This window comes from Coffea arabica, chromosome 1e, assembly GCF_036785885.1.
Source record: "Coffea arabica cultivar ET-39 chromosome 1e, Coffea Arabica ET-39 HiFi, whole genome shotgun sequence".
NCBI lineage: Eukaryota > Viridiplantae > Streptophyta > Magnoliopsida > Gentianales > Rubiaceae > Coffea > Coffea arabica.
The window spans coordinates 29,974,429-29,991,720 of NC_092311.1; the positions used below are offsets into that span (position 1 = coordinate 29,974,429).

At 37.6% G+C, this 17,292-nt stretch overlaps 1 protein-coding gene across 1 annotated transcript; it reads left to right on the forward strand.

Moving 5' to 3' along the window:
* Nucleotides 1-15,441: 15,441 nt before the first annotated feature.
* Nucleotides 15,442-16,427, forward strand: LOC140016627 (uncharacterized). Its single transcript, XM_072070190.1, has 2 exons — nucleotides 15,442-15,779; nucleotides 15,836-16,427. Exons 1-2 carry the CDS (start codon nucleotides 15,442-15,444, stop codon nucleotides 16,425-16,427), a joined length of 930 nt encoding a protein of 309 aa, XP_071926291.1.
* The last annotated feature ends 865 nt before the right edge of the window (nucleotides 16,428-17,292 follow it).

Here is a 17,292-nt window from a genome sequence, read left to right on the forward strand (position 1 = left end):
ATTCAATTGATTCAATTTCATGTTTATTTCCATTTTTTATGATTATTTGTTAATTAAAGTGATGCATTGACCTTTTCTTTGTTTTTGGAGGGTAAATAAGAAGTTTTCTACTTTATTAGGGCACCAATTCAAGGGAGGTACACTCTATCCCTTATTTAGATTTTTACTTGACCCTATGTGCCCCTATATGAACTTATGTGTGAAATTGCATGCTTTTTGAATATTCTCATTTATTTATTCATTTAGTTACTTTATTTGTTTTAATTTTGTATATTTATTTTAATTTAATTTGTAATTATTTGGGAAGGCAATTAAACGCCACAATTGTAATAGTTAGGTATTTATTTTAATTATTTATTTTATTTCCTCTTTTAGATTGTAGTAGGACCTCCCTAATGTAATAGTTAAGGCTTGTTTGCTTTATTTGCTTGGTGTGATCTGCATGCTTACGTGCTATGTGTTACGGCTTTCTTAGGGTCTTACATTTAGATATCATGATTATGTTTATGTATTTATGTGATATTATGTGTTTACATTCTTTTATTAAGTTTTACATGATTAATTTACTTATAACTAATGTGTGACGTATTATCACACTAGTTCAACGCTAGTTATGATCAATTTCCCAATTCCACACTAGTCCAACACTAGTTGTGGCCCCTTTTTTCCGATCTTTTTCATTAGTTCAATGCTAGTGAGAATTCATAAACATGAGCTAGTCCAACGCTAGATCCTTAGGAGCCCTTTGCGCGTTAGATCATGTTTGTGTGACTACACTACAATTTCATGCATATTTTTCACTTTCTAGGGTCTTTTATCATTTTTGCATGACCCTCTCCCTGTACGTATATTCCTTATCCCATGTTCCCCCTTATATATATATCTCTCATTCTATATTTTTCTCTTATATGTATATTCCTTACCCCTATGTGTGATACATAACATTAGATTTGTATTTCATTTAGAAAATTAGGATTATGTTAGATCATTTGCTTGATTAGATTAGGAAATAATCTCTTGAGTATGGGATATGGACGAGTTTGACTTTCTAATTTTAGCACGCTCGTATTTCCTCTATTAAAGAGAAAATTGAGTCACGAACATTAGTCCCCCGTACCCGACATGATGTATTCCTTTAGAACATGTATATTTGTATAATTATGATTTTTCTTTTCCTTTCTTTGAGTCTCACATTTTTGCACAATTTGTGACTTCTTCGAAAGTTCAATCCTTTGAACTTTTTCAAGGGCTTCCGTAAAGATATTAACCTGAACCGCTGCTAAAGTTTCCTGGATTTCTAGATTCAATTTTTGTATAAATCGTCTCACTCTTCTCCGCTCCTTGGCCACCAATTTGGAAGCAAATTTGGATGGTTTGGTAAATTTAGTCTCATATTCGGCCACACTCTGGGTTCCCTGACGTAACCCAATAAACTCGTCCTCTCTCCTTTCTTGGACTAAAGGTGGGAGATATTTCTCGTTAAATTCCCTTATAAAGTTTGTCCATGTTCATGCAGTCTGTTCTCTTTTTCATTTTGCCTTAATAACATTCCATCATGCTCGGATGGTCCTTTGAATTGAAATACAACAAAGTTCACTTGTCTTTGCTCCATGTAGTTTAAAGCCGCGAAGATGTTAATCATTGCCTCCAACCACTGTTCAGCTATATCCGGATCAGGCCTTCCATGAAATTTCGGAGGTAGTGTGAGGCCCCAGTTCGTACTACGTTGATATATTCATTAATTTGGCGGTAACGTTTGGTTTTGGGAGTATTTCGAAAACCCTAAGTAGGAATTAAGATTTAAACCCTAAGTTCCGGTTAAGATTGAAAACCCGTTTTTTTCTACATTTTCTTGATTAGAAAATTCCCCAGACAAAGTTTATGAGCAAATATCGTTTTCAAATGATTTTTCTAGTATTGTAGAGTTTTTGAGAAATTACGGATATATAACGGACGTGGGACCCACTAGTGCGCAAAGTTCGGAAAAATTCGGCCAATTAGGTTAAATTCCGGATACTGTGTAAAATTTATCGGGTGTTAATAGACAAGTAGAGTGTGTGAAATGATTGATGTGAGAGAAGAAAGAAAGGATAGGAATGCATTTAATGAGGTGACAAGTGTCACCTTCTCATTGGTTGGACTTTAAGAAACACTATTCACTTTCTTGACTTTTTTGACCAAAGGATTAAATATCAAAAAAATGCACAAAAATCACCATTTTCTTCTCTTGGTGGCCGGATCTCCCTAGCTCAAGAAGGAAGTGCATTTCTTCAACTTTCAAGCTCCATTTGCTTCAATCTCCCACAAACAAAAGCCTAGATTAGATTCTACTCCATAAAAACCTTTCTTCTAGTGCTAGTAAGTGTTGTAGTGAAGTTTGTTTGAAGGTCTAAGGTGGCCAACATCTCTCTCTCTCTTGTTTCTTGGTAAGTGAAGCTTAAACTTCCACCTACACCTATTGATGCTTAAGATATGATTAGTAGTGATTAGAGTGATGAAATTTGTGGATTATTTCTTGGTTTGAAGTGATTTGGTTGAGTTTTTTTCATTTTTTGAGGAATTTTCTGGTTTCATATGATCTTGATGGTGTGATTATTTTCGATGGTTGGTAATAAGGGGCTTTGGCTCTGGTAGGTGCATATGATAGAAAATTGCAATCAATTTTGGATTTGGAAGGAAATCTGGAAAATTAGGGTTCTTGGTTCTTCATTCTGTCCGAAATCTTTGGTCCTAGATAGAGGCCGAATTGGCCTTGGCTCAAAACATGAAAGTTGTAGGTATTGATGAGGTTGAAGTTCCTGCAAAAGTTCAGGGCATTTGGAGTAGTATAGAGTGAGTTATGCCGTTTTTACTGTTGCTGTTTTTGGTGAACAGAATGTCCGAACTGCAATAGTAATCGTTTGTTTTCACTGGAATTGGTTTGGATTTTGTTGTTGGTTTCTTCTGATGAAATGTAGCTGGACGTTTTAGCTAACTTATGCCTTTGGAATTTCGGCATTTGGACTTGTATGGACTGAGATATACCGATTACAGTTTTATGTGATTTGCAAACCTGTTTTGGTAATTCTGGATTTGTATTTTGCATATTTGACCTAGTTGTGCTAGGATTTGGACTGAGTGGCCTTCTACATTGTTGTACTCCTGTTTCTTAGCTTCGAAACGGTGGGTCTTACACCCCCATCCGATAACCGTAGTGAATTTGGTGCCATTACCGCATATTGAGGTCAAATACGGTTTGTGATTCTGGTACGTTTTTGGAAAGTTTATGGCTGGAACTTTGGCTTCACATTTGACTGAGTTACAAGCTGTTTGGACTTCCGACCAAAACACCAAACTTATAGCCCTATATCAGAGCTTTCTAACGCCCTTGGAATTTCATGAATCGGATTTATAAAACCTGAGATATAGCCGAGCAAACAAGGCCTGCCCGTGAAAATGACCAGAAATCTGTTTTGGTCCTGATGACCAATTTCCGTTCCGAATTTGGGTTGCCGACCTTCATGAAAGTTGTTCCATTTGGAATGAACTATCTAACTGCCAATTTTCAGCTCTTTTGACCATGTGTAGCATAGAAAACAGTTTGCACTCAAAACTGACCATTTGTGCATTTGCCAGATTTCGTAAGTGATTGTGTTTGGTTCATTTGGGACTAAAGCCTCCAGTTTCAGTTCTGGATGTCTTCATAACAGTTGTTGTTCATCCTTTAAGCTTCGATATGGCGTCTCATACGCCTTAATCCGATATTCGTAGCTCAACTTATGAGTAAACTAGAAACGAGTGTCAAATCTGCCGTTTCCGCTAACGGCCGTCTCCGTTTCCGTTCGTCATATTTACGTGCGCGCGTGCCGTTTTTGCCGTTTTGCTTGTTTTAGGCACGATAGTAGCCGTTTGCGATATTATGTGACACAATCTTCTATTTCAGACGGTGGTGAGCTGGGCGGAAATGGTGGGGCCCACTACTAGCTGTTCATTTCGATCCGACTTCGTACTTTTGCTATTTCAGTTTCTGGGTAAGTATTCAGGCCGGTTTGGTGTGTTTTCTTTGCTATGTGTTTGAGATATGTGAAAAGGGCACTTAGGCGAGGGTGTACTTTATCGCACTCGACCTAAACCCTAATTTGAATGTATAATTGTACTTGGCATATGTATATGAACCTTTTGGAACCAAAACCCTTGAGCTTGTGGCTCGGGGCGACTTTCGAATAAAGTTTGTAAAGTTTGCAAAGTTTGTGATTTTGAATAATTTTGTGAAGTTTGTGAGTTTGGGGCGAACTCTTGACCTGGTTGGACTATTCGAGCCGGTTAGGGCTTGGTCGAAGGCAGTCCAACTTAGTCTGAGGTCACCAAGTTTGTAGGTTCATGTTATGAACCAATTTTGTGAATCCGGTTCACCGAGAAGGTGACCAAGTTTGTGACCCGAGCTTGTGACTCAAGCTCAAGTTTGTGATTTCGTTCGCCCGGGCAAGTTTGTGAGGTGACTGGCCAGTGAGGGTGATAAGGTGTCGGTGGGTGTACAAGTGAAGTTCTACGGACTATTATTTGCAGTCGACGGAGTGTCGGCAGGAGATCACGCATGGCATATGAGTTGGCTTTGGAGCCACCTGTATCCTTATTATGTGATGTTACTTTTCTGCTTTTGCTTTACTCTTATTGTGTAACTGTTACGTGAAATTTATGCTTTCGCCCCTGTTTACGTACTAAGCATATAGCTTACCCCATTCCTTTTGTTTTCCTTAGCAGGGGCCGACGCGGGGACTTTTGGCTCGTATACTCGTATAGTTAGATTGGCTTGTAATAGTTGAATAGTTAGAATGTTCATTTTTGTTTTGGTGGTTTGTATAAGGACCCTTCTTAGGGTCTATCTTCTGCTGGTTGTGATTGTAGTATATTAGAGTAGTTTGACTCGAGACTTTTGAAGATGTGAATATAACTTTTGGGATTGTATATATTGTATTTAGTGCTCTTTCGAACTTTAGGTTTTGAGTCCTGGCGCGAGCTAGGCAGGCGGCCCGCCGATACCCTTGGGTTCGCCCTTGGGAGAAGTGGGGTCGTCACAGTTGGTATCAGAGCTTAGGCTTTCGATCTCTGTAGTGTATCCTAGGCTTGAAGTTTAGGATGCCGGACTGTGGGATACTTGGCTATTAAGGTAAATATTGAATGCTAAGATTTTGATATTGACTTTTGTAATTTTCCATAAGGCAAAGTGGGGATTGAGTTGATTGCACTTGGAGATGGCCAGTCCCAGTGTGAATCGATTTGGTTCTTACTTAATATTGAAGTTAGCTATTTGGACCTATTCTTTAGGTTTGCACCCTAGGGCCGCCGGGGCGGTGCTGGTGGATTAGGTAGGTTCCGTAGGGGAGGCGTGTAGGACCGTTGATGGAATTTCCTTTTGACTATCTGATATGTTTAATTTGTTATATCTGCCATGTTTATTTTGTTATAACCAGTATGCCTGGCTTCTTTTGTTACCCAGTGATTGACTACATTTTTGGAGCCGTAGTGCTCACGTAAATAATGGATTTTGCACCGACCGGATGTCGGATAACTTGTATATTTTTAGTGTGACTTTGTAAAAATATGTATATTTGAGTATAATCTTTTGAGCTTATTTGTTTGAACCCGGCTTTTGAACTTATTCGTACTTGTGTGGTTGTAGACCGGCTACTACTCGAGTGGTTGAACTTTTGAGGCATTGCCTGTTGTGTACTTGACTGCTTTTGAGGATTATTTGATCTGATTAGTGCAAGTTGGAATTTCGAGGACGAAATTCTTTTAAGGAGGGGAGATTGTGAGGCCCCAGTTCGTACTACGTTGATATATTCATTAATTTGGCGGTAACGTTTGGTTTTGGGAGTATTTCGAAAACCCTAAGTAGGAATTAAGATTTAAACCCTAAGTTCCGGTTAAGATTGAAAACCCGTTTTTTTCTACATTTTCTTGATTAGAAAATTCCCCAGACAAAGTTCATGAGCAAATATCGTTTTCAAATGATTTTTCTAGTATTGTAGAGTTTTTGAGAAATTACGGATATATAACGGACGTGGGACCCACTAGTGCGCAAAGTTCGGAAAAATTCGGCCAATTAGGTTAAATTCCGGATACTGTGTAAAATTTATCGGGTGTTAATAGACAAGTAGAGTGTGTGAAATGATTGATGTGAGAGAAGAAAGAAAGGATAGGAATGCATTTAATGAGGTGACAAGTGTCACCTTCTCATTGGTTGGACTTTAAGAAACACTATTCACTTTCTTGACTTTTTTGACCAAAGGATTAAATATCAAAAAAATGCACAAAAATCACCATTTTCTTCTCTTGGTGGCCGGATCTCCCTAGCTCAAGAAGGAAGCGCATTTCTTCAACTTTCAAGCTCCATTTGCTTCAATCTCCCACAAACAAAAGCCTAGATTAGATTCTACTCCATAAAAACCTTTCTTCTAGTGCTAGTAAGTGTTGTAGTGAAGTTTGTTTGAAGGTCTAAGGTGGCCAACATCTCTCTCTCTCTTGTTTCTTGGTAAGTGAAGCTTAAACTTCCACCTACACCTATTGATGCTTAAGATATGATTAGTAGTGATTAGAGTGATGAAATTTGTGGATTATTTCTTGGTTTGAAGTGATTTGGTTGAGTTTTTTTTATTTTTTGAGGAATTTTCTGGTTTCATATGATCTTGATGGTGTGATTGTTTTTGATGGTTGGTAATAAGGGGCTTTGGCTCTAGTAGGTGCATATGATAGAAAATTGCAATCAATTTTGGATTTGGAAGGAAATCTGGAAAATTAGGGTTCTTGGTTCTTCATTCTGTCCGAAATCTTTGGTCCTAGATAGAGGCCGAATTGGCCTTGGCTTAAAACATGAAAGTTGTAGGTATTGATGAGGTTGAAGTTCCTGCAAAATTTCAGGGCATTTGGAGTAGTATAGAGTGAGTTATGCCGTTTTTACTGTTGCTGTTTTTGGTGAACAGAATGTCCGAACTGCAATAGTAATCGTTTGTTTTCACTGGAATTGGTTTGCATTTTGTTGTTGGTGTCTTCTGATGAAATGTAGCTGGACGTTTTAGCTAACTTATGCCTTTGGAATTTCGGCATTTGGACTTGTATGGACTGAGATATACCGATTACAGTTTTATGTGATTTGCAAACCTGTTTTGGTAATTCTGGATTTGTATTTTGCATATTTGACCTAGTTGTGCTAGGATTTGGACTGAGTGGCCTTCTACATTGTTGTACTCCTGTTTCTTAGCTTCGAAACGGTGGGTCTTACACCCCCATCCGATAACCGTAGTGAATTTGGTGCCATTACCGCATATTGAGGTCAAATACGGTTTGTGATTCTGGTACGTTTTTGGAAAGTTTATGGCTGGAACTTTGGCTTCACATTTGACTGAGTTACAAGCTGTTTGGACTTCCGACCAAAACACCAAACTTATAGCCCTATATCAGAGCTTTCTAACGCCCTTGGAATTTCATGAATCGGATTTATAAAACCTGAGATATAGCCGAGCAAACAAGGCCTGCCCGTGAAAATGACCAGAAATCTGTTTTGGTCCTGATGACCAATTTCCGTTCCGAATTTGGGTTGCCGACCTTCATGAAAGTTGTTCCATTTGGAATGAACTATCTAACTGCCAATTTTCAGCTCTTTTGACCATGTGTAGCATAGAAAACAGTTTGCACTCAAAACTGACCATTTGTGCATTTGCCAGATTTCGTAAGTGATTGTGTTTGGTTCATTTGGGACTAAAGCCTCCAGTTTCAGTTCTGGATGTCTTCATAACAGTTGTTGTTCATCCTTTAAGCTTCGATATGGCGTCTCATACGCCTTAATCCGATATTCGTAGCTCAACTTATGAGTAAACTAGAAACGAGTGTCAAATCTGCCGTTTCCGCTAACGGCCGTCTCCGTTTCCGTTCGTCATATTTACGTGCGCGCGTGCCGTTTTTGCCGTTTTGCTTGTTTTAGGCACGATAGTAGCCGTTTGCGATATTATGTGACACAATCTTCTATTTCAGACGGTGGTGAGCTGGGCGGAAATGGTGGGGCCCACTACTAGCTGTTCATTTCGATCCGACTTCGTACTTTTGCTATTTCAGTTTCTGGGTAAGTATTCAGGCCGGTTTGGTGTGTTTTCTTTGCTATGTGTTTGAGATATGTGAAAAGGGCACTTAGGCGAGGGTGTACTTTATCGCACTCGACCTAAACCCTAATTTGAATGTATAATTGTACTTGGCATATGTATATGAACCTTTTGGAACCAAAACCCTTGAGCTTGTGGCTCGGGGCGACTTTCGAATAAAGTTTGTAAAGTTTGCAAAGTTTGTGATTTTGAATAATTTTGTGAAGTTTGTGAGTTTGGGGCGAACTCTTGACCTGGTTGGACTATTCGAGCCGGTTAGGGCTTGGTCGAAGGCAGTCCAACTTAGTCTGAGGTCACCAAGTTTGTAGGTTCATGTTATGAACCAATTTTGTGAATCCGGTTCACCGAGAAGGTGACCAAGTTTGTGACCCGAGCTTGTGACTCAAGCTCAAGTTTGTGATTTCGTTCGCCCGGGCAAGTTTGTGAGGTGACTGGCCAGTGAGGGTGATAAGGTGTCGGTGGGTGTACAAGTGAAGTTCTACGGACTATTATTTGCAGTCGACGGAGTGTCGGCAGGAGATCACGCATGGCATATGAGTTGGCTTTGGAGCCACCTGTATCCTTATTATGTGATGTTACTTTTCTGCTTTTGCTTTACTCTTATTGTGTAACTGTTATGTGAAATTTATGCTTTCGCCCCTGTTTACGTACTAAGCATATAGCTTACCCCATTCCTTTTGTTTTCCTTAGCAGGGGCCGACGCGGGGACTTTTGGCTCGTATACTCGTATAGTTAGATTGGCTTGTAATAGTTGAATAGTTAGAATGTTTGTTTTTGTTTTGGTGGTTTGTATAAGGACCCTTCTTAGGGTCTATCTTCTGCTGGTTGTGATTGTAGTATATTAGAGTAGTTTGACTCGAGACTTTTGAAGATGTGAATATAACTTTTGGGATTGTATATATTGTATTTAGTGCTCTTTCGAACTTTAGGTTTTGAGTCCTGGCGCGAGCTAGGCAGGCGGCCCGCCGATACCCTTGGGTTCGCCCTTGGGAGAAGTGGGGTCGTCACAGGTAGAAACTTTTGGAACCTTTCAAGAGCCCTATCCTCTCCTATCTCAGGATTCCGGAGTTGATTCACTGGCATTTGGCCTTGTTGATCTATCAATCGTGTTAGGATATTTGTCGTTTGTTGTATCGCCGTCGTTATTTTGATCTCCGGCCTCAACCCTCGGTCCATGTTCTTGTTCGGCCACTGTTTCTCTTTCTTCTCTTGGCTCTTGAGCTCGTTTAGTCCCACGGCCACGACCACGTCCGCGACTACGTCTTCTTTCCATACCCTTTTTCTCCCTCTTTTTTTTTTCCAAAATGTGATTTAGTACATAACGAAATAAATTGACTAAAACAACAAGATATCTCACATCAAATATACAAGGAGACACACCATATACAGAAAGAGACATCTCAAGTTAGACAAATAGTCAAAGGTAGCAAGTACTATACATGTAGGTATTCACATACCACAGGCAAAAGACGTGTAGGAACAATACAAGGGCAAAATGAATGAAAACGCGACTTGTTGTCCCACACTCAGTTAAAATCACCCCCGTCCGGTCTCTTACTTCACTTTCTATCCAAACTAGGCGCCCGTTGATCTCTTGTACTCACTCTAGCCAAACACGAACCTGTTCATGTTTCCCGGAATGAAATTCTCAAGTACTTAGTACCGCCCTCAATTCTGGAGTACTCGGGTGCAAGAATCCGAAATAAGATAATTTACATCTCGAACTAGCCAGTCCCAAGAGTAAATTATCTACAATCGAGATTCCTACCTGACGTACCTATCTATTGTTCTCAAATACCATGATAACGATTTAAAACCTATAACAATTCATGATTCATAGCTTATGTTCAAAAGAGCACTTAGTCCTTCACACTTAATCACCACTTGGCCCAAGCTCACTCCACGCAGAGACCACACGAAGCAGGCTCTGATACCACCTGTGATGGTCCCACCTTTCCCTAGGGCGTACCAGGGTTCGGCGGGTCGCCTGCCCAACTCTCGCCGGGACTCAAACAAACACCTCAAGTACAAATGAAAATAAGACCACAAGAACCAGTGTAACAATAATTCCAAACTTAAAACATATAATTATATACATTTCTATCTTAAAAGAAATACAACTCAAATATACAAAGGTTTCCAATTTTTCATATAACCAACCCTTGCCAAGCGTTTGGGCGAGAACCATTACATAAATTCAAAAGAACTAGACTATGATAGTCTATACAGATCTCTCGTCCTTGCGCGCATCCCCTGTTAAGGAAAACAAAACTAACGAAATGAGCTAAAAGCTCAGTGAGGTTCCAAACATATAATCAACTTAAACAAGAACATTAATCAAGTAATAACAAGTAATCCAGGTAACAGTTACAATATAAAGCAATGATAACACATTTATTAAAAGAATACATGCTCACATTGAGCCTTTCATTCTTTCATTCACCTTTTATTTCCTTATTCCTCCAATCGTTTTAAAATGCATTTTGTAAGTGAAAATCCCTCCATTGACATTGTCATTCGTTCATTCATTTCATTCTTCCCCCTTCTGGACATTGGCCAGACTCCACCCGACAACGTGGTAATACTCGAGTATACCAAACTTTCACCCAGGGTCATCAAATCGCCCGACCGAGTCCGCTTCTAGCTCGAGTCAACTAGCAACGAAATACAAGGGTTCAGTTTAGCCAAACGGCTTACATTCATGCGCAACTAACATTTAACCCCTTAAACATTGAATATTTCACATTTCATTTAGGTCGAGTGCGATAAAGTACATACTTGCCTAGCAAAATTCATTTGTAGCAAATATTTATCATTTCATCAAATATCTACAACAAATCATATAGTTAATGGAAACATAACAAACAAAGAACACTCACCTATTTACGCAAAATAACGTCCAAAGTTACCCTCCGGGTAATGCCCTCAATCACTGATGAATCCTAAAATTAATCAAGAGCATATATTACAGTTCATCTAGCAAAAGTTAGGTGAATCGAAGGAAATCCGAAGTACAATGTATATACATGGTTGTTGGGATAAAAAGAGTACCTTTAGACTCAAAGACATGAATAACTAAGAGTTTTCGAAATCAAACACAAAACTAAACTCAGAAAGTTTGAGAAAGAAATGAGTAAACAGTGAAGTTCAAAACTGGTTATTTGTAGCTATTCCTCATGTTTTAAAATGGTTAAAACGGTCATCCCATTCATCAAACAAAATATATCCGGTCAAGTACAATGTAACTCATCTACCACCCTTCGAGAGGTTCTAGGTCGTTCGAAGCAAAATAAACCCAACTTGTCACTAAAATCATCTTTCACTCGTTACTTTTACTTACTCCAATTACAAGAAAATAAACAGACAGCATTTCCCCTTAATTTCTTCACTTTTCACCCTACAATCAACACCAAATCTCACAATAAACAACCACAATTGCATATTTACATCATAGGCTATTAAACCCCCTTAAGATACAACTAATTGGTGGCTCCAAAACTAATCTCAATTACACCAAAATTGGAACCCCTAAATGTGAAATTATGCACACAAACCAGAAATTTCTTTAGACAGTAAACTAGCACTAAAACACTAGATATTCCACATATCAAAACTAGTAAATCATGGCTAGCCTTTAACCTTCATATATGGGCAGAAAAATTCACTATAAAACTGAAAATCCACATATCACCACTTCAATCTAAGAAATCTTGTATAAAGCTACCAAAGTGGCAATCACAAGCGACTAATTTCTAACTATTAGAAGCAAAGAGAGAAGTTCATAGCAAAATACCTTAGAACCTCAAAGAAAATGGTAGCTTAGTCTTTCCCCCTCCAAAATCACTCCACCACAGCCTTTATTCCTCCTTAGTGTACACTTGTACGGAGTAGTTTGTGATTTCACCGGTTAAAACTCAAGATTTGAACAAAGATTGAAGCCAAAAAATGAAGAACTTTCTCACTTGTTTTCTCTCTCAAAACAGCCGGCCAAGAAGGAGCAAAAATGAAGACCAAATTCAGCCAAAAACAAGATAAAAATGAAGGAAAACAGCCAGTCAAAGTTGGTTGCCGGAGCTGACACATCATTTGGTACAAAATTTTGCCATCAAAATTTTTTCTTTTTTCCAAATTTAAACGACACGCTCGTCCGTTCTTCCGACAAAAAGACCTACATCCTCACACAATTACACTTGATATACACAACACATACTCATATATATAGAATGAAAACTCTCCTTATAAAAATGGATAGCAAATTTCTAGAAAAGGGAAGTGAGAAATAAAATAATGCATAGAACAAATGTGAAAATTTTCAGGTTCTCACACTTTTACCCTTGGCTGGCCAAGAATGAGAGATGGTGAGGGAGTGGTTGTGTAGTGAAACTTAGGGAGAAAGAATGAAGAAAAGCTACTTTAAGTTGCGTGCAAAAAGTCAACTCTCACTAGTGGTCGCACGAGGGTTTCGTACCACCGTTTTCTTTCGGGTTTGATACACTCGTGCACTAATTTTCCAAGGTACTCCGTTTAATATGGTAATTATTCACTCTGCAGGTCACCATTTTGACTTATAAAACTCATGAACCGGATTTTGATATCTTTCTAAGAAATGTAGAGCTATGTATTAGATTCAAAATGACATAAGAATCACCTAATCTGATGCTTGTAACTCAAGATATAGCCAAAATATCAGCAGGTGTCAAAGCTGTCTAACTTTTCCTGTTTTATACTTAATTGCATTTCTTCTCTTTAGTATTTGGCACTTCATATTCTTTTTAAATCACTTCAAATCATCATCAATCATCCAATTATCTTTTCATTTCACTCTATTTGATGATTGAATCATTAAACCTATAAAAACAGGAAGTTTTTACCATTAAAATCCATAGAAATGCATTTTTTGATACTTAAACCATAAAATGTATATTTTCACTAGAAACTTAGTTAATTAGCTATAAAAATAATTAAAACACTCCAAAACTAAGTAATAAAACACACTAAAAACACACAAAATATGCACTTATCAAGAAAAAAGATAAGTTTTGTTTAAGAACTATGAACTGAATTTTGTTTAGAAACTACAAGTCAAAATGACATCGCATCAATTGTTCAAGGCACGTGAATAGCACAAGGGCCGATGAAAAATTGATTCAAAGCTAAAGAGCTCCTCGGCTCTTATACTATTTATATTGATAATGGTCAATCAACGAACTTAAAAAATCCCTCTAAGATTAATTTTTTTAATGTTACCAAACTAATTTTTCTTCTAATGATTCGTGGATAATTAATTGAAGTTTAATAGTGAAGCAAAAGACTTTGACCTTGGGTACTCTAGTTGATAACCTTGATTTTACACTACGATTGGGATTACCATTTCAGGACATCCAAAAGCTAGAGGATGTAAGTGCTATCTTACTTTACATATGTTTTGATATTGAAAAATCCTCCATATCATTTTTTCCATTTTTGTTTTTGGATTTTATGATCGAGGTACTTGAGAATTGTTGAAAACTAAAAGAACTTTGACTAGATAACGAGTTGTATGTTTTGCAGATATTTTCAGACAAAAACATGATTTAACTTTTTTCATTTCCACTGATCATTATATTTTTTTTAGATTTCTTGGCAAACTTTCACAAAATTATAACACTTCTATACATACATACAAAAAAAAAACTAGATGTCTGGACAGTGTTTGTTTAATTACCCTTCACATTCATACATTAATAATACTTCACATGTTTTGCACGTGATTTTACTATCACAAAATGTAGTATCATTAGACACTAAATTTTTTTTTATAATTTTGATTGTCCAATGCATGCTATAGTATTCTGATAATTTGCATTGTCATTAATCATTTCTTTTGAATGCATTAAGTCAACAACTGACTTTTTTTTTTTAAGATTTCAGAGAATTTTTATCTTTTAACTCTAGCAAACAAATATCAATTCAATCATGTTTTATCAAACTTATTGTACATATTTAATATCATTACACTTAAATTGTAAACGTTAAAATGTAACATCAATTTGAAAAAGGAATAAGAGTAAATGAGTTATTTTATATTCATTATCTAATTCTAACTTAACTATCATAATACAAATTTATACTATCCCTCTCTTCCTCCTATTCCTAACAAACTGACTTTCCAGCAAAAATGTGAATTGGAACCATCAAACTATAACACTTTAAAAAAGAAAGATTTCACTAGAATACTAAATGATTTATCATAAGCATTAATATTTCAAACAATATGGCAATATCTATAAATTTGCTTAAGTACTATTTTTTTGCTAAGACAAACAAATTGTAATAATAGAGTTAGAATAGGGTAATTAATTTATAGACTTTGACATAGTATCAATATTTGAAACAATATGGACAATGTGAATACCTTTACTTACCTATTTGTTTGGGGATTAAATTAAAAAAATTGTTATAGGAGAGATTATAGAGTTAGAATAGGTTGATCAATTTATATGTGGAATATATGAACAGTTTTATTTTTCCCTTCGACTTGGGTGCCTAAATTCTCATAGTAAAACTTAGGTCTTGCATAAATATTTCCATGTTCTACCATTATTATTTTCATGTAACATGAGTTGAATTTGTAAGTGATTTAATGAAATGGTTCAATATGAAATTAGATGCATGTTTCTTAATTTGAATAGACACAAATTCTTTGCATATGACTCTTTATATTTTTTGAGTGTCATTTTTACTAATAATGGAATATAACTTATACACCACATCTAGTTGTTTCTGTATTAATTTTTGTTAATTAAAATTTTATTGGGATAGATAGTTACGCATACCTTTTTTTCACTTTTTTTGTTGATTTTACTTCACTTGTATTTTATTTTAATTTTAGTAGACTTCATTAGAAAAACACACATAAAGCACAAGCAAGGATTCCTATGTCCTAAGAGCAAATTTTTATAGTAAAGATAATGATATTTGTATTAAATAAAATATATATACAAAGTAAAATTTTAGGTGGACTGCAATAGTAGTCAAAGAGTTTTATATTTAGATATTTTATCTTAATTACCATCATTATTTATCATAACTCAAATTCAATGTTACGCTTTAGTAAATATTATCGCAATTTAAATACAATGGGTGTGATTAATGGATGAAGGGTAGTTTGGATATAATGAAAATTAACACAACTTTTTCCTTACACTTTAAAGTATCAAGACTCATGGTATTTTTATATAGAGTACTAGTAATACTCACGTGCTTTGCACGTCATTATATTTTCTAATTTTTTATATATTTGCTTGGTCATAAGTTAATAGCAGCCATGAATGACTTCGCGGATTGCATTTCTTCTAGTGGGTTAAAAACTGTGACGGCCACTGGGAGTCGATTTACTTGGGCAGGTATTTGCCAAGGTCGACGTGTCTGGAAGCGCCTGGATAGAGTCCTAATGAATGCAGCATGGCAGCAGCTGTTTCCCAATACGATACTCCACCACCTCAACAGGGCAACATCTGACCATAGCCCTCTATTGGTGAATATTGCAAATGATCGTGCAAGGGGGAGGGGATCTTTTAAGTTCCAACAGATGTGGATTCGACACTCGAATTTCTTGAATGTGGCAAAGCACAATTGGACGCAACCCATGGAAGGCAATGGCATGTTTCTCTTCGCGCAAAAGCTGAAATGGTGAAATAGGCCCTAGGTGAATGGAACAGGCAAGTATTGGGGAACATTTTTGACAATACCTCGGTGGCGGAAGAGCAAGTCCGGCAAAAGGAGATTCGGCTAGAGGAGGAAGACACAGACGAGATGAGAGAACAATGGAGTCTCGCTAAAGCCACCTTACTTAAGTGCCTGATTGATGAGGAGACTTTCTGGCAACAAAAGGCACGCGTCAAATGGCTGCAAGAGGGAGACTCTAACACACGGTACTTCCACTCTGCGCTTCTTGATAAGCAGGCCAAACTCACCATCCGCCAAATCAAAAATTCGCTAGGTATATGCATTCAAGACGAAGAAGAAATTGGCACTGAAGCAATTAACTACCTCCGGGGCCTCTTGTCTACGCCGATTGTGGTTGATGAGCAAGATACTCAAAGCTTATTGCAGAATATTCCACTTTTGGTGACCGAAGCGACAAATGACAGGCTCTTGCAGGAACTTACCTTACATGGATTCTCGGGTCTCTTCTTTACCCACTGCTGGGATATAATAGGAGGCGATGTTTTTTCAAGCAGCTACAGAATTCATGTGCAGAGTCCCCATCCCGAAAAGCATTACCAGGACTCATATAGTTCTAATCCCTAAAAAAGACTCGCCGCAATCTTTCTCGGACTTCCGGCTAATAAGCTTGTGCACTTTTATCAATAAAATTCTTACGAAGATCCTTAGCAATCAGCTGAAATCGATTCTACCCACTATCATATCGCCTGAACAATCAGCTTTTGTTCAGGGCAGAGAAATCTCCGATAACATCCTAGTGGTGCAGGAACTGGTGGCCGACATTGACAGGAAGGTGCGCGGCCATAACCTAATACTTAAACTTGATATGATGAAAGCTTTTGATCGGGTGTCTTGGAGTTTCCTATCTGGTCTCCTCCTAAAATTTGGTTTCCAGCCCCGTTTCGTGGCATTAATTACGAACAATTTGACAACTTCTTGGTTTTCAGTCCTCATTAATAGGAAGCCGAATGGTTTTTTCCAGGCTACTCAAGGATTAAAGCAAGGCGACCCGCTATCTCCATTTCTCTTTATCCTGGTGTCAGAGGCTCTAAGTTGAGGGCTAATTGCTTTGTGTACAACACAGAAAATCCAACCTTACGCACAACCAAGGAGTGCTATTTAGATTTCTCATCTAGCTTTTGCTGACGACATAGTCATCTTCACGAGGGGCGATAGGCGAACATTGATAGCATTACAGAGTTTTCTAGAAATTTATCAGAAAGGATCCGGGCAAAGAGTTAATCCAAGTAAGAGTTTTTTCGTCCCCTCATCTAAGTGCCCTACGACCACGGTCCGCTTCATATCCGGATTGATAGGCTTTGGATATCGCAAGTTACCCTTAGACTATTTAGGTTGTTGGTTGTTCATGGGAAGAAGTAAAGGCGAGCATTTCCAGCATCTACTTTGCAAAATACGGAACATGTTGGCGGGCTGGAAAAGCAAAATGCTA

Coding starts and splice junctions, on each gene's coding strand:
- LOC140016627 (XM_072070190.1), top strand. CDS start 15,442: ATGAATGACTTCGCGGATTGCATTTCTTCTAGTGGGTTAAAAACTGTG. Junction 15,780..15,835: donor CCCATGGAAGGCAATGGCAT/GTTTCTCTTCGC, acceptor TGAATGGAACAG/GCAAGTATTGGGGAACATTT.